The sequence below is a fragment of the Lipomyces chichibuensis genome, assembly GCF_038497645.1.
Source record: "Lipomyces chichibuensis strain CBS 12929 unplaced genomic scaffold V1513scaffold_3, whole genome shotgun sequence".
Taxonomy (NCBI): domain Eukaryota; kingdom Fungi; phylum Ascomycota; class Lipomycetes; order Lipomycetales; family Lipomycetaceae; genus Lipomyces; species Lipomyces chichibuensis.
Window position 1 is genome coordinate 651835 of NW_027117455.1, and position 15792 is coordinate 667626.

Sequence of the window (15792 nt, forward strand, 5' to 3'; positions counted from 1 at the left end):
GCCAGATTACTTTATTTTTGCTCCTCGGCCTCGAGAGGGAAAAAAAAAAAGGAAAAGTTCTTCCTACCGGCATAATAAACTTGGGGTCACCTGGTCAACGCCGCACAACCATAAACGGTCGCAGCCCACTTACAATCATCATGTAACTTCCGCAGTTATGCCATATACACACAAATATATCCACTCGTCTGAACCCAAAGCAAGTGTGACGACGTCGATCCCACCATTCGCTCACTCCACGCCAGCCTTCGAACATGTTAACCCTAACCGCGATCTACTGCATCGTGTTCCCGGCCCAAGTTGTCCTCATACTCTTCTACAACTCAATTTCCTTCTACCGGATGATTTCTAAAACTGCTGTTGTTCTATATGGCAGTCCATTAGTTGTGCTCTAACCTGCTTACATTCCTCAATTACTTTCAATTTACGCGTGCGTCATCCGAATCGGTATCGTACGCGCTTCTTTCTCTTTCAATTCCTGATAATACTCCCGCTGGAGTGGCTAATCTCCCCCTTTTCTCGCCGTTCAAATTCTGGAATTATGCCGCGCGGTTCTCTGTAGTTGCAGATCAACCTGTGACGGCCAATTACTTTTTCTTCTTTACTACAAGGAACACCGCAGTCAATGGCTCTCACCTCCAGGTCGCTGTCCATGCCCAGCGAACCTACCGGAATCAATGAAGACTCGCGCAGCAGATCCCTGTCGCCCGCGTCCCGATTGCGGTTGCCCTCGGTCCCGCATCCTCGTCGCGCTTCGTCAGTCAGCGTACTAGATCCGAGGAGGACTTTCTCCGGCGCTACAACCGAAGCAACTCAGTGGATGCGAGCGCGGCATGTTAACCTCATTCTCGAACTGGATCTCAACTGCAACATTATTTGGGGTAGCAAGTTATGGACAAATGTTATTGGGTATACTACTAGACTTAGACTTATACTGATAATCGGTAATCTAACATGTGCAATGCAGAATCGACATACAGGATCGGATAGGAAAACCAATTTCTGAAGTATTAGTCGGCGATAAAGATGTCTTTCAAAAGGCAACCGATGCCATGCTCGAGAGTAACAGCTCCTATCATTTGCGGTTCACTACTCATCGCGGCAATCTCTCATCTGATCAGTACGAGCTAGAGTCTGTTGGTGCCGTCAATGATCTGTCAACACCGAGTAGTACCGCGCTCACGTCAAGGACGAACTCCACATACGCTTCCACCACAAATTCGCGTCGAAACTCGATCATTAGGGAGGAAGATGCGAGTACCCTGGATGTCACGCCAAAGCCCACGACAGCCGGAGTAGATACCGGTTCGTCGACGATTATGCGGCATTTAGCAACGCCTTCGACAGCAATTCCAGCACCAACATCCATGTCTGCTCAAGGAGAATTCGTTGGCGCCAGTCCGCCCAAGAAATCTGCGGACTCCCAGGAATCACATGAAGACTCCACGGATACTACATCTCCCAAGACACTAGAAATGGAAGGTCAAGGAATCATCATTTTTGATAGACATACTTTGGAACCTTGCTACGTACGATACGCTATCTTACATACTATGCATACTCATTGCTAACTTTTCATAGTCCATGTGGTTGTTGAAACCCTACGTCGAGCCACGGCGACCAGTCGTCGATCTTCCCCAGATGATTGTCGAATCCCTTGGGTTTGGCGCCAACTTTCTCGCAAACTATCTCTCCCGACTGTCGCAGACTGGCGTAACGGACCCGAAAACCTTCCCAATGCAAGATCCGATCATGTGCCGAATATGCGAGCGACACATCCAGCCATGGTGGTTTGAACGGCATTCAGAACTTTGTCTCGTCGAGCATAAGGCCGAGCGCGACGTGCAGCCATGTCAGGACAACCTTCGTGAGCATAGAGCGTGTTTGTTTGCCATATTAGAGCAATTAGAAGGACAAACGAATCACGATGGAGTCGTCGAATATAGAGGAATGCCCATTGTGCCGCACCCGTTGCACAAATCAGGATCGTCTCAGAGATTTCCGCTGTCGCTCTCGCATTTGAAGCATCTTGGGAAGCATCGGTCGCCGGTTCGAACGGTGGAAATGCTCCTGGACTTGAGCGACATCGCACTGTCAGTAAACACCCCCGCCCTGCGCGACAGTAATCGGACGTCCGATGGAGATGGTGGCTATCAAATCCGAGTGCATTCGCCGGAATCTGAATCTCGTTTGAAGCAGGTCCTCTCGTGGCACACGCCGTCGACAGTCGAGGGCGAAGGTTTGATACTGTTATGCCGAGACACTGAGCGAATTGCAAAGGCCAAAATCGAGGCTATCCTGCGGTTAGGCAACACAATCACATATTCCGAGAAAATTCAGAGAGAACTGAGTGTTCTCGTGAACGAGACCATTGAAGAGACTGTCTCCCAGATAATGCAGCAACAACAAGTCGACGAAGCCGATCAGAGCGGTGAAGAAGACAATGCATCTGACGCAGAAGATCTTGGGTTCTTTTCGGGATACATGTCGCAGCAGTTTAGAGACGAGTATGGTGACGAACGTGTACCCTCGCCCAGGTTAGGCGGATACAACTCTAGCGCGATGTCTGCCACGTCCGGATCCTCGCCAAGAGAAACCATGACGCCCAAGTCGCTATTCGCATCGCTGAGCAGACCAAAGTCTCGCCGCTTGACCATCCAGGACGAAGAAGGCATGGAAAGTGACAGCAGCCGCTCATCGCTATTATATCTGCGCGAGAAGGCCGATTCTCCTGTGAGTGAGCCCGAAATGCCAAGTCGCAATCTCCGGGCCCGAAAAGGCAGTGCAAGTTTCTTGTTTGGCTCGCCGCATCGACAAAAGTCACCGTCCATCTCTTTCTCAAAGTCACCGTTACTGAATCAGAAGCTCAAGTTATCGTCCATGGCAGATAATGGGTCGAGTACTTATAGCAACATGAGCAGCACCACTGCCCCTACAGACAGTATCAGCAATATCTCATTCACTCCACTCACATCTCCGCTTCTGTTCCCGATCGATTCGTATCCAGAGCTCGGCCGTCATCATAGACGCAAATCATCTGCTGCGTCAGATTTCTCGAAAGCTCCTGTGTCACCGCTGTTGTCGTCAGTCACTCCGACCATTCGTCCGGCGCAGCCAAGCATCAAAGACTTTGAAGTCATTAAGCCTATCAGTCGCGGTGCTTTCGGCAGCGTCTATCTGACTAAAAAGAAGAATACTGGCGACTATTTCGCAATAAAGGTTCTCAAAAAGTCAGATATGATCGCGAAGAATCAAGTCACGAACGTCAAAGCGGAGCGTGCCATCATGATGGCTCAGGCTGAGAGTCCATTTGTCGCGAAATTGTTCTTCACGTTCCAAAGTAAGGAGTATTTGTATCTTGTTATGGAATATTTGAACGGTGGTGATTGTGCCGCGCTATTGAAGGCGTTTGGAGGCGGATTCCCCGAGGATTGGGCGAAGAAATATGTTGCGGAGGTCGTGCTTGGGATTGAGAATTTACATGAGCAGGGTATTGTACATCGGTAAGTTTATTCCTACGGCTTTCCCAAATACAAAGCTAACAATGATAGTGACCTGAAACCGGACAACCTGCTGATCGACAAGGACGGCCACTTGAAGCTCACTGATTTTGGTCTTTCGCGAATGGGCTTGGTCGGGCGTCAAGCCCGTGCTCGAAACGCCGGCACAAACGATCCGCCCGATATTTTCCAACAGGGTCAGTTTGCCGGCCGATCAGCATCCGTTTCCGCACCACCGGGATCGTTTGATACGCCGCTGTATGTCGATAACAATTTGGGGCTTGGCATATCACCTGGTTCGACGCCAGTCATGCAGCCAACCGATTCAGGGGCACTGTCAAATGTACCGGGGTATTTCTCCCTGAACAAGAGCGCGCTGAGCGAATCATATTCAAAGTCGCTGTCGCTATCCAACTCAATCCCCAGAAAAGGCGAATCGATAAACTCTATGCTGAGCTCGTTCAATTTAAGCAATCCCATGTCTGCAGCTCTCCGACAATCGAGTAAAGAGAAGGAAGACGATATACAGAGCACGGCAAGCTCGGTCTCCAGCGAAGTCAGCGGCGTAAACGGTCTCGGTATCCACCGGATAAACTCGCATTACAACTCTGCCTCGGGCTCTGTTTCCGGCTCGGGCTCCGGCTCGTGTTCAGGCTCGACCACGGCTTCGTCATCAATGCCGCCGCCACCAACTCCAGCACCGCAGAATATGGCGTTGTTCGACCCTGCGAATGATGGTAAGAAGTTCGTCGGCACGCCGGATTACCTTGCACCCGAAACGATTATGGGTACGGCTCAGGATGAAATGAGCGATTGGTGGTCGCTGGGATGCATTGTGTTTGAGTTTCTGTGCGGCTATCCGCCGTTCCATGCCGACACACCGACTGAGGTTTTTGAGAACATTCTCGCTCGAAAAATCGCGTGGCCGAGTCCGGAAGAAATGCAGTCGCTGTCTTTGTCGCCTGAGGCGATTGATCTGATCGAGCAACTTATTTGTACGGACCCTGAAAAGCGTTTAGGTGCGGAGACGTGGGGCCAGGTTAAGCAACATCCTTTTTTTGAAGGGATCAATTGGGAAACCCTGTGTGATGACGAAGCGCCGTTTATTCCGCGGCCGCTTCACGAGGAGGATACAGCTTACTTTGACGATCGCGGGGCAACGTTACAGACGTTCCCTGAAGAAGAGAATGAAGACTCTGATGCGAAGAAAGACGGCAAAGGTCAACATTACCTCACGACTCTAGATTCAAGACCGTCGAGCGAGCGCGAGTCGTCGAGTTCCGAGTCAAGCAGCAGGAAAGATTCATTTGGAAGTGCGGCGAGCGGGACTACGGCGCCGACAAGTTCGAGCGCGCGGTCATCGAAACTATTGCCGTTACATATTCCGCATCATTTCCGGGGTCGTCGTATGCGTCGTTTGAGTGAACCTGTACCGGCGGATGATTTCGGGTCGTTCTCGTTCAAGAATTTGAACGTGCTGGAGAAAGCTAATAAGGACGTCATTCGGCGATTGAAATCTGAGCATCTGGAACAGATGAAATCGCCTGTCTCGCCTGCGCAGCCTTCTGGGCTTATCGAACCGTCGCCTGTGAAGCCTCGCAATGCGTCAGTTGGGACACTTGGTGCAGCCATCTCATTGAACTACGGCAGGCGGCCGGGATCCCCGTCCAGTAGTTCCTCCAGTAGTTCGAGTTTATACCGCAACGTCTCACCGAGCAGGAACCTCGCGCATCTCTCAATCCCGTCGTCCCCGCTTACCACGTCCGTCCCGATTAGTGCACCGTACGATGTCGACGACGATCGAGAGCAGCCGTCGAGCTCGACCTCAGTCATGGGTAGTCAGCCCGGCTCGCCAACAACCTCACGCAAGGTTTCTTATTCATCGTTTAAATAATTTGATTCGCATAATTTCTTGATCTACCTTACATTTTATTCAATAGTCATTGTCATTTTTAGGATTCCAAATATATGCTTTACGTTTGTTACGGGTTGCGGTTTGCGGTTTGTGGGGTCTATAGAATGGCTGGTGTCCACGGATTGGCGTCGTTAGTTTGACTTTGTGTTCCATTTTTACATTCCATTCATTTTATTTGGCACTGTTTTTATAACATTTTTCTTGGCTTTGTTTTATTAGCTTATTTTTTATGTCGCTTTTTGATGCATGCATACCATACACGGGGTGGATGGGTTTTGCTGTTGGCGAATTTTAGTTAGGCATGCATGTATTAAGTAATTAAAGAGTATGTAATTTCACTGGCATGATTGGCAGATTTAGGAGCCTACTCGTGGTGGATAAGAAAGGCACACACAAATACCCTGTGTAAACTTAAATCCGCTTGTCGACCGAAAAAGTGGTGGTTAGGGGATTATCAATGACGAGGTCTCGACTCCTGCACGGTAAGTCCGAGCTCGCATCGACTTATCTAAAGTACCCGGAACCAGCTGGCTAGTTCGCCAGACACAGATTGACGATTTGCATGCTGTAGTGGCAGCCTTATTTTTTATTAAATATTTGTATTTCGTATAATACTCAAATCTCGGACAAAAATGCCTGAGTTTGCACCGTTGAAGAACGATTTGATTCTTCGTGCTGCACGAGGTCGGTTATGTTATTTTAGCGACCACACATGCCGCAATTGCTAATAACTGAGCAGGAGAGAAGGTGGAGCGACCGCCTGTGTGGGTTATGGTAAGGGACTTACTATTTTGAAGTGGTATGCATTGGGTGCTAACCAATGATATTTTTAGCGACAAGCTGGTCGATATCTTCCACGTATGGTTTGCAAGGTTGTTCCGCTTAGCGTCATGATAGACTAATAAAATGCATAGAATACCATGTAGTAAAAGCTGGGAATGATTTCTTTACATGCTGCCGAAACCCAGAGCTCGCGTCCGCAATCACCATACAACCTATCGACCACTATGACGGCTACCTGGATGCGGCCATCATATTCAGCGACATCCTCGTGATCCCACAAGCCATGGGCATGAAAGTGGAGATTCTCGACAAGATCGGCCCTCATTTCCCGGACCCATTGCGCGAACCCTCGGAATTGGAGACAAAGTTGACTAAAGAGGTTGATGTGTTGAAGGATCTGGATTGGGCATTTAAGTCTATCACGGAGACGAGACTTAAATTGAATGGACGCGTCCCGCTGTTGGGATTTTGCGGTGCACCCTGGACATTGATGGTGTATATGATTGAAGGGGGAGGTACAAAATTGTTCAGGTATGCGAAAACGTGGCTGTACACACATCCTGAAGCGTCTCATGAGCTATTGTCGCGGATCACCGATGTTGCAGTCGAGTTTTTGGCACAGCAAGTTGTTGCTGGCGCACAGGTAAGTGACCTAGTGTTAGAAGCTTGTCGAGAAAATGGAGTAACCATATGATAGATGCTACAAGTGTTTGAGTCCTCGGCTGGCGAGTTGGGACCAAAAGAATTCAAAGAGTTCTCCTTACCGTATCTGCGGATCATCAGCTCCCGGTTCCGCAAACGCCTTCTGGAACTTGGTATCACCGAGCACGTACCATTGACTATTTTCGCGAAGGGAGCATGGTATGCCCTGGATTGGCTGGCTGACTCCGGCTACGATGTTGTATCTCTTGATTGGCTTTACGATCCCAAGGAAGCAATGAAAGTCGCAAATGGCCGTGTCGTCCTTCAAGGTAACCTTGACCCTGGAACTATATACGGGTCCAAGGAGGTTATTACTAAGAAAACCGAGGAGATGATCACGGACTTTGGCGGTGGAAAACAGGGATATATCGTCAATCTCGGTCACGGAACACACCCGTTTTTCGATCCCGAGAACCTGGGCTGGTTCTTGAAAGAGGTTCATCGCGTTGGATCTGCATGATAGTAGAGTGGCTACGGAATCTCATAATGTAACGTTCGTTTCGTCTGTACAGTATGATATATTACAGCATGCATTTAATCCGATCTGTCTAATAGTCGTACACCGACATCTCTTGCGCTAATGCTCTGCATGTTTCCGTAGTAATGCAATGGAGTGCAGCGCCACTACATCGTCGCGCGACGCAATAGTAAAAGATGCCTTATCGAAGATCCTTTGAGTTATTTCGGAATCGATGACCGTGAACTACACATGATTAGACAAAGAAAACAAGCTTGAGTATTACAATATCCTACCTCTCCCTTCTCACTGATCGTAAATTTCTGGATAAGCGGATTATTTTCGCTTGTGTCGTCTATACTAAGCCACACTTTCCCGTCTTCTCCTGTCACGGCGACGTCCAAAATGCTACTCGAGAATTTGTTGATATATTTCAATTCTCCTGCCTCTTTGTGTAACTTGAATACTAATAGCAATTTAACACTGTGACGGTTAGCTTTACATAGTCCAAATATAAACAGATGAATGCATACGTCTCATCATATGCGAGCACTAGCTGAAGTTCTGGCACTTGCCAGATACCTGAGACTGCCACTTCTTCGATTTGTTCTTCCGATCCATTCTTGTCAGATTTCGGATACAGAATAGAATGAATATCGACCTTCTCTAATAGCTCTCCAGTTGTCCAATCCCAGTGCGCCAAAAAATCATCGCCGCCGCCGGATATTAATGTGTTCGGTGACCACGATGGAACGAGCAATTGAGATACGTACCTAAATGCCATTAACTCATTTAGTCAAAAAAAAAGCAAGAACTCGGATCTTATACTGTTCATGTCCAAAACAGAACGTTTCAATTATGTAAGTCTCTGGGTACTTCGTCACTCGAATATGTTCGTCTCGATCACTTGAGATGATATGTCGCAATCCCCTTTGATCTTCGGCTACAAGCAGATCCACAAGCATTGACACATGCCCCAGAATTGGATCTAGTTCACCACCACTTTCACTTTCTGAAACCTCTGATATCCTCGAAAGTCCGGCGGTTGGAGGATACGCAATATCACAAATAGGAACAGCGTACACATCGCCAAATTTGTCGCCCAAAAGAATAGTCGAGCTATCGCTTGTGATATCAATAGCAGATGGCCGCTTTGGAAAATTTCTATTCGTGTGAGAGCATAGCACTAATATTTTGATACGAGCTACTTACCGAATGTTCACTACACTCAGATCCGCACGGAGAACAACCAGTGACTTTTGCTCGTCCGTACTCCCGACCACATATTGTCCATTTGACGAGCAAGATAAAGTTCTAAAAACATTGTGCTTATTGTCCTCTGTCTTCGCCTTTTTCTTCTTCTGCTCTTCTGGATCTTTGTCCACTTGTGGTGTCGGAGGAATCCACTCATTTATGAAATCCCCAGTTACACTGTCAAACTTTTGAATACGCTCACCGACAGCTAAGTAAAGCGCTTTGCTAAGAGGATCGTATGCTAATTTTTGAATCGGGTGTTTCATTTTTGTTTGAATTGAATAGTTCAACAGAAATTTTCGACAGCTCTTCGGGTGACCGCTTCTCGCGCGGCTCAAGTCGTTCATTACACAAACCTCATTGTGCTTACATCAACAATAATTAAATGTATTTCTCACATACATCGTGACTGCGCGCCACGAACGCGATTCCTTGCGCTCATTTCGCATCCTCCTTGATTACCATTGCTGTCTTACTGCAGCCCGACAGGCGTCAAGGTTGTTGATATGCACTACGCATCCACCGTCCTTCTTTCTTGCCATTTATTTTTCCATTGAGGATACTATAACTGCAAGATAGTAAATGTCGTTCAGTTTTGGTCCTGTCGGCGACTGTCCAGAGGAACGACCTGTTCTCTGCGAGCTCACGTGGGTGCCAGACAGTTTCGTCGCAGTTTATAACTATTTTTAACTTGTCACGGTTCTAGAGATGAGAATGGGATAGCGCAGCGGTTATTTAAGAGACCTAAATTTGACGAGCCTGGTGACGATATTGTTGATGTTTTGGATGAATCCGACCGCTTGTCGGTATGACGCGCCATTGCTACAATTGCGCGAACTGTGTTAACAAAAGTAACAGACGGATAGCCCAACGGATGACAACTCTCAGGAAATAGCGGATGAAGACTCTCAGGAAGTAGAGTGGACGCTTTATGTCGACGCGTTTTTGACCGCATTAAACACTGTCCTGGAAAACGAGAGTTATCTGTTTGATGACAATGAGCACCGCGTTTTCGAAGCATTCAAGGACCTCGAAGGTCTGTAATTCTTTAATTGTTTCGTGAAAAGAGCTAAATTTTAAAGACGACTGCAAGAAACTTTATGTTCGGTTATTTCTTCGTCGGCGCAATAAGTGGTTTCGGATCGATATGCTAAGTTATAGGGAAATATTGGATCTAGAGGGGGCGTGGATGGGGCTCGTGAAATCTAGTATTTTTGCCTCAAGTTTATCTTCAGTACCTGATATAGATATAGAGGAGATTCTCTCCCTTTTCAGCGTTGAGGAGTTAAAGTGCCTTGGTACGCAGTTGAATTACAAAGGATTTAAAGGAGGTAATAAGAACGAGATGATTTGGGCTTTGAAAACCCAATCTGAAGGCCAATCATGTTTGGACCTATCTCAAAGTGGATTATCGCTGCTCTACGACGGGAAAGGTCGAAGACGAAGTCGGTTGCATAAATTATTGAATGAGTCCATGGAAGTACTAGGTATATAACAATTTCTAAAGGTCTTTGCCTTCGTTACTTACATTGGTCTAGGCCCATGTGTCATGTTGTGTGAAGGTCCTATCGCTGTCTTCGAGAGAGCTCATTTGGTTTTTTTTCGTGCCACAGATTTCACTGAGAAATCTCTTAGAAAATTGATACTTGCAAGAATATCAAAGAGGAATTTTCCGGAATACATGGTGTTCCGCAGTACAGAAGTTTTTCTCAATAGGCAGGATCTGCTGGATTATGAAAAAGCATTGGAGATTCAGTCGCAAGTCGATGATATATTCAATTCTGGAAATATCACACCTAAATTGCATATTTTATATGATATTTTAGAACCGGTAAATGAACACTGGCAGAGATGTCTCTCTTCAACTCAGGTAGGTCACAATGAAGAGCGCGATCATTACTTGATCAGGTTCACCGCCGCGTGGAGTTATACGAGAATGATGTATAAGCTAGCTACGGTTTTATCCAGGCTTGCTCGACATAGAGAAGCATATAGTATTTACACAGCACTACTAGGTCAGCGCATATATCGACGCGGGAAGAGGGGAGATTGGTACCAGAGGAAAGCACTTATTGAGAATTTGTATATGTGCGATGATAAAAAGAACGTCAAGGAAGTCCGCCGTTGGAAACGAAAGTCACTAGCAACATGCGAGGAAGGTCTGCAAGATCCTGATACACATATGATTTATCACTACGACTTACAAAAGCGAATCATGCGACTAGAAAGGGAGTTGCGTGTTCTACCGAAAGATAAGCATGTGTTTTTCCATGTGGCTCTTAAGGAACCAATTTGCAGGACTTTCTATGGTACCCGTATATCCGAAGTAGAAATTGGCCGAAAGACCATCTGGCGGAATCTCGAAGGAGAGGAGTGTTCGGTAGAAGAGATGTGCCTCTCAAACTATAGGGCCCTGGGCTGGAAAGGCTATCATACTGAAGGCGGAATAATCAAGACAATTGTAAGTACAAATTTTTCGAGTCATTACTTGCCTGCATATTAATTACATAAGTTTGCATATATTTTCTGGGATATTCTTTTTCTCCCAGTGCCATATGTTTTTGAGACAGAGTTCCAAAGAGCTCCGTTGGACTTAACCACCGAAGCCTTCTATCTGAGTCGAGCCAGTGAAATTAATCGCAGACTTGCTGATATTGAGAATAATCTGGCAGCAGATTTTATCTTTGAAGTTTATGATCGTGAATTTGAGCGGAAAACTGAATGCGTCGGAATGGATTGGAATTTTGATATTCAGGAAGTACTAGAGGCCACGGAGGTATGTCTGGCGCAGTTTCAGTTTCGGGGTAGCTGATTAACTGTGACCAGTGTATTGGCGGACATGCTTTGTCGGCCATATGCAAAGTTCTTTGCGAGGAATATGGCCATCGATCTGCTGGAATGCCAGATCTTTTGTAAGTATATTATTTGCGTGATAATAAGAAGGGAGAGACTGACATTGCGATTTAATAGCCTCTGGAAACCTGAGCAGAAGAAATGCCTGTTTTCGGAAGGTTCGTAAGGCATTGATTCATTGCTCTGTTCCGTATACTAATAATTAATCCAGTAAAATCGGAAAATGATCGTCTGTCGGACACTCAGAGACTTTGGATTGATGTGCTTGTCGGAGCAAGTGTCCCTGTGGAGCTATGTGCCGGGCTTGAGAAGAAAGACGATGTGAAATAAATGCGTAGCATTGTAATATGCTGGTTTATTTTTATACATATTGTTACTTTTGGTGTATTTGGCGTTCATTGGATCGTTAATATAAATCGCATTGGATTTTGTTGATCATAGAGGTATCCAACTGTCCCCTAGTAGACTCCTCACAATCGGTTGGCTGGCTCAGTCAGGTTTCTCTTTGGGCAAGGGTTCGAATGTCCCAACCAAAGGGCTGACCGATGACCACAACATCCGTCTCGTCTTTTCACGTCAGTCACGAACTTCCATGGAACACCTTGACGTTTTGGATCGCTCCTCACTACAACACTTCTTCCCAAATCATCGGCTCGGTTTCGCTTGACGTCGTGCACAAGCTATCTGGAGCAATTATTGCTTTCTTTCTATTTATTAGTGTCATAGAGGTCGGCGCGAGGCTTGGTGTGTCGGCGCGTACTTCGAACTTCATCTTCTCAAGATGGAACGAAGTGGCATCGAGACACTACTCGAGGCCGCAGCTCTAGATGCTGCCTCCTACTTCAACACATCGTCGATATATGTTCAGCAGCAAGATGGTCACATCAATCAGCAATACAGCGCGCCGGCGGCGCCGCAGGCTCAGCTTAACTCTACCCAGAGTTCTGTTTATTCGCCAGCGAACTCTCCAGACATTTCCTACACTCTCTATTCTACAAATTACCACCAAAATCAGACAACTGTCGAACAACAGCCGTCACCGTATTCACCTCCAGATCTTTCTCCCCTTCCTGCAAAACCAAAAGTTGAGGGAACCGCCACCGTGGAGAATCCGTACTTATCACAGGAAGTGAATGGCATCAGCTCATCACAGGAAATTTGGGATCACTGCAGCCTATGCACTCCGGAGACTTCACCACAAGGAAAAGTCGACTGGATTGAATGCTCTGTGTGTCAGCAGTGGTTTCATTACGCCTGTGTTGGTCTGTCGACCAGGGAAGCGAAGAACGTGGATGAATTCCACTGCCCGAAGTGTGCTCTGACACATGGTCCTTCAACCTGTAAGCATTTTTTTTTTCGTCCTGAGTGAAATCCTGTTGGGTATAATTAGAAGATTTGGATTTTAATTTTTGAAGTGCTCAGGAAATCCAAGAGGAAACACGCCGCAGTCGACTATGTTGCGCTTCACGAAGGAGAAAGCGTAACTACGGACGAGCATCCGTACTGCCAGATCATTCAGAACCGAGAATTTCACAAAGATGACTTTCAACGAATTAATGGCTACGAGCTAACGCGCGAGTTCGCGGAAATGGGTGGTGTTTCGCAGCCAGTTGTTGTTCCCAAAGACAGGAAAGATGGTCTCGACCTGAAAATCCCGCGAAGCTTAACTGTGAGAGATGTCGCGAATATGGTTGGTGGGGAGGCTAAAGTCGAGGTTATTGATGTTCCGACACAACATGAATCACCTAATTGGGATTTGCAACGGTGGGCGGATTATTACGAGCAGCCTGCTGATCAAAGGGATCGGGTAAGGAACGTTATTAGCCTGGAGATTAGCAATACAAAATTGGGGCACTTGATCAAGAGACCGAAATTTGTCAGGTACGTTAGGAGCAGAAATTTCGCTGATAATTAAAAAGTGCCTAATTGGATTTCAGGGACATGGATTTAGTCCAGAAAGTGTGGCTCGATGAGTTGAAGGACAAAGGAGAGTGGCCAAAAGTATCACTATATTGGTATGTCTTGACTGTTGTTACACACCTGCGCGAGCAGAGCTAACAGATTGAAGTCTAATGTCCGTTAAGAATGCGTACACAGATTTTCACATCGATTTCGGCGGCTCGTCAGTTTTTTACCACATTGTTGAAGGATCGAAAGTCTTTTTATTTGCTCCGCCTACTCCCGCAAATTTGTCGAAATATGAACACTGGTGTCTATCTAGTGATCAAAGTAAAATATTCTTTGGTGACTTAATAAAAGAATGCCATAAGGTTCAACTTACGAAGGGAGATACTATGTAATAGTTTTGGCGATTTTTTTGTAAGGCTATCGGGCTAATTGTGTCTAGGATCATTCCCTCTGGATGGATACATGCAGTTTACACACCGGTCGACTCTTTGGTCATTGGAGGCAATTTCTTGACAGCGCGTGACATATCGATGGAAATACAAATTGCGAAGATTGAGAAGAAAACGAAGGTTCCACGGAAATTCAGATTCCCTCTATTTTCAAAAGTACTTTGGTTAGCAGCAAATGACTACATGGACCGGCAACGAAAGGAGCCTGATTTTCGAATTGACCACCATGAGCTGCAAGGCTTGGTTGATCTTGCTTCATATCTTCATGAGGAGGCGATTATAGCATCAGGGCAGTCCAAGAGTGCTACAGCGTTTGAAGTCAAGGCTGCGAAAGGGTCAATGCCAGGTTCGTTGAAAGATGCAGTTCGATTCGCAAAGTTGTTTGCAAATTGGGTTACATCTGTGGCAAACGTCCCCGCTTTTAAGTGGGCTGAAGCGACCGATGATGATCTTGAGGATTCCAACGGGAAAGAAATGAGCACATTGAAGATTTCGAGAAAACGTAAGCGTTCGCTCTCATCGTTCGAGCGGCCGCGTGCGAAGTTGCTGACACGGGTCGATGATACTGCCGCGGATAGTAGTGTTGACAATCACGTCGAGGCTGCGCATTCATCGAGGTCTTTGGCCAGCCTTAAAACCGAACAGCCAGATCATAAGGAGTTCGAGGCTGAACTGGCAGTTGACAAAATGGCCGATATGAGTACTGCAATTACTTCGCCTCTGCAAGAATCCGAGCCAAAATCAACGCCTCCTTTTGAACAGGTACTTCAAGAAAAGGTCGAAGGAAATGTCACAGTGCAAGTAGCACCGGTACTGACGCAAGCGGATATCACAATTCCAACGCTGCAGCGCGAAGTTGCTGCGACAAACCAAGCTGATTCAATGGTTCAGATACTGGACGGGCATGCACCAATCATTAAACGTGACGAACCGTTCTTTGACGAGAAATCTGAAGAGCTGTCGCCACCTCCGGACGGTTTCGATGATACTAGTCTAGATCTCGACAGCATTGACTATGATTCTGACGCGGTTAGCGAAGCATCTACAATTATTGAAGGCGAAATTGCAGAGACGTTCGCTAGCATGGAGTCAAAGAAAAATTTTGTGCTCTATCGGGAGTTAATGGATCTTCACAACTCAAGGACTCGAGGAAGTATTCGCGAAGCTCAGTCGACATCGGGCAATGACAAGTTGCACGGCACGCCCCGCCGGCATTCCATTCCACATAGGCATGTGGTCAAAGAGGAAAACGATGACAGACAAAGATCTCGACGTAAGTCAACGCCGGGTGGAAAGAGGTTCTCGGGTTCGGTGTTGGATAGGAATCCTGCCAATGGTGATGATAAGCAGAAGTCGCCAGGTCAAGAGACGTCGGCATCTGTTAAGCGTGGTCGGGGTCGTCCTAGGAAGAATCCGATAGTGGTTGATGCAGAAAGCGTCACGATGGCCTCTAAGAAAAAGTCGTCTTCAGGACATAGCTCGCGTCGCCAGAACTCTGACAAAAAGAGTGGATCTGGAGCTGCAGTGCCGAATACTACGGATTTGGACTTAAATGACGAGGCGATGCAGCGTTTGATCCGAGAAGCACAGTTTGGAATTCGGTCGAGAAGATGAGGTCATTAGCTTTGCGCAAATGGCAAGAATATTTTGCTCTCTTCCTGAATTGTATTAGTTACAGTTTATTGTTTTGTGTATGAACTGCTATCTCCCCATTTGTATAACTAGTTAGTGATGTTTAAATCGGAAGTAAATTATGCGGCTTTCATGTACTACTATGCGTATCTTTTTATATACTATGTATTATTTACTTTTTTTTACAGGTGTTGGTTCGTTTACAATTGATTGCTTTATTGTTAGATCTCTGGCGTTGCTATTAATAGGCAAATTACATCTGTCGGCCTTGATATCTATCTACAATCCGCTCTCAGTGTACTGGACCGTGCTGAGAAGTGCTTACGCGAAGGCTTTGCG

At 46.5% G+C, this 15792-nt stretch overlaps 5 protein-coding genes across 5 annotated transcripts; 4 read left to right on the forward strand and 1 right to left on the reverse strand.

Moving 5' to 3' along the window:
• The first annotated feature begins 256 nt into the window (after positions 1 to 256).
• V1513DRAFT_394690 (uncharacterized protein) lies at positions 257 to 5759 on the forward strand. Its single transcript, XM_066895344.1, has 4 exons — positions 257 to 909; positions 968 to 1529; positions 1582 to 3503; positions 3552 to 5759. Exons 1-4 carry the CDS (start codon positions 626 to 628, stop codon positions 5392 to 5394), a joined length of 4611 nt encoding a protein of 1536 aa, XP_066755991.1. The 5' UTR covers positions 257 to 625; the 3' UTR covers positions 5395 to 5759.
• A 173-nt stretch (positions 5760 to 5932) lies between these two features.
• V1513DRAFT_437720 (Uroporphyrinogen decarboxylase) lies at positions 5933 to 7532 on the forward strand. Its single transcript, XM_066896959.1, has 5 exons — positions 5933 to 6099; positions 6155 to 6189; positions 6249 to 6273; positions 6330 to 6841; positions 6896 to 7532. Exons 1-5 carry the CDS (start codon positions 6048 to 6050, stop codon positions 7358 to 7360), a joined length of 1089 nt encoding a protein of 362 aa, XP_066755992.1. The 5' UTR covers positions 5933 to 6047; the 3' UTR covers positions 7361 to 7532.
• On the reverse strand, positions 7377 to 8911 carry V1513DRAFT_394698 (uncharacterized protein). Its single transcript, XM_066895345.1, has 5 exons — positions 8570 to 8911; positions 8186 to 8521; positions 7891 to 8130; positions 7654 to 7840; positions 7377 to 7603 (listed from the first exon to the last, which is right to left on the reverse strand). The coding sequence occupies exons 1-5, from the start codon at positions 8875 to 8877 to the stop codon at positions 7478 to 7480; spliced, it is 1197 nt and encodes a 398-aa protein (XP_066755993.1). The 5' UTR covers positions 8878 to 8911; the 3' UTR covers positions 7377 to 7477.
• Positions 8912 to 9006: 95 nt separating this feature from the next.
• V1513DRAFT_437730 (uncharacterized protein) lies at positions 9007 to 11903 on the forward strand. Its single transcript, XM_066896960.1, has 9 exons — positions 9007 to 9258; positions 9318 to 9417; positions 9470 to 9647; positions 9694 to 10098; positions 10150 to 11072; positions 11124 to 11387; positions 11438 to 11523; positions 11582 to 11622; positions 11676 to 11903. Exons 1-9 carry the CDS (start codon positions 9194 to 9196, stop codon positions 11792 to 11794), a joined length of 2181 nt encoding a protein of 726 aa, XP_066755994.1. The 5' UTR covers positions 9007 to 9193; the 3' UTR covers positions 11795 to 11903.
• Positions 11904 to 11985: 82 nt separating this feature from the next.
• Positions 11986 to 15718, forward strand: V1513DRAFT_437734 (uncharacterized protein). The gene is made up of 5 exons (XM_066896961.1): positions 11986 to 12804; positions 12880 to 13345; positions 13402 to 13479; positions 13533 to 13760; positions 13812 to 15718. Exons 1-5 carry the CDS (start codon positions 12246 to 12248, stop codon positions 15433 to 15435), a joined length of 2955 nt encoding a protein of 984 aa, XP_066755995.1. The 5' UTR covers positions 11986 to 12245; the 3' UTR covers positions 15436 to 15718.
• The last annotated feature ends 74 nt before the right edge of the window (positions 15719 to 15792 follow it).

Coding starts and splice junctions, on each gene's coding strand:
- V1513DRAFT_437730 (XM_066896960.1), top strand. CDS start 9,194: ATGTCGTTCAGTTTTGGTCCTGTCGGCGACTGTCCAGAGGAACGACCT. Junction 9,259..9,317: donor CCTGTTCTCTGCGAGCTCAC/GTGGGTGCCAGA, acceptor TCACGGTTCTAG/AGATGAGAATGGGATAGCGC. Junction 10,099..10,149: donor TGAGTCCATGGAAGTACTAG/GTATATAACAAT, acceptor ACATTGGTCTAG/GCCCATGTGTCATGTTGTGT.
- V1513DRAFT_437720 (XM_066896959.1), top strand. CDS start 6,048: ATGCCTGAGTTTGCACCGTTGAAGAACGATTTGATTCTTCGTGCTGCA. Junction 6,274..6,329: donor AGCTGGTCGATATCTTCCAC/GTATGGTTTGCA, acceptor TAAAATGCATAG/AATACCATGTAGTAAAAGCT. Junction 6,842..6,895: donor AAGTTGTTGCTGGCGCACAG/GTAAGTGACCTA, acceptor ACCATATGATAG/ATGCTACAAGTGTTTGAGTC.
- V1513DRAFT_394690 (XM_066895344.1), top strand. CDS start 626: ATGGCTCTCACCTCCAGGTCGCTGTCCATGCCCAGCGAACCTACCGGA. Junction 1,530..1,581: donor ATACTTTGGAACCTTGCTAC/GTACGATACGCT, acceptor AACTTTTCATAG/TCCATGTGGTTGTTGAAACC. Junction 3,504..3,551: donor GAGCAGGGTATTGTACATCG/GTAAGTTTATTC, acceptor TAACAATGATAG/TGACCTGAAACCGGACAACC.
- V1513DRAFT_394698 (XM_066895345.1), bottom strand. CDS start 8,877: ATGAAACACCCGATTCAAAAATTAGCATACGATCCTCTTAGCAAAGCG. Junction 8,522..8,569: donor CTGAGTGTAGTGAACATTCG/GTAAGTAGCTCG, acceptor TCACACGAATAG/AAATTTTCCAAAGCGGCCAT. Junction 7,604..7,653: donor CGATCAGTGAGAAGGGAGAG/GTAGGATATTGT, acceptor AATCATGTGTAG/TTCACGGTCATCGATTCCGA.
- V1513DRAFT_437734 (XM_066896961.1), top strand. CDS start 12,246: ATGGAACGAAGTGGCATCGAGACACTACTCGAGGCCGCAGCTCTAGAT. Junction 13,480..13,532: donor CCAAAAGTATCACTATATTG/GTATGTCTTGAC, acceptor AACAGATTGAAG/TCTAATGTCCGTTAAGAATG. Junction 13,761..13,811: donor CTTACGAAGGGAGATACTAT/GTAATAGTTTTG, acceptor AATTGTGTCTAG/GATCATTCCCTCTGGATGGA.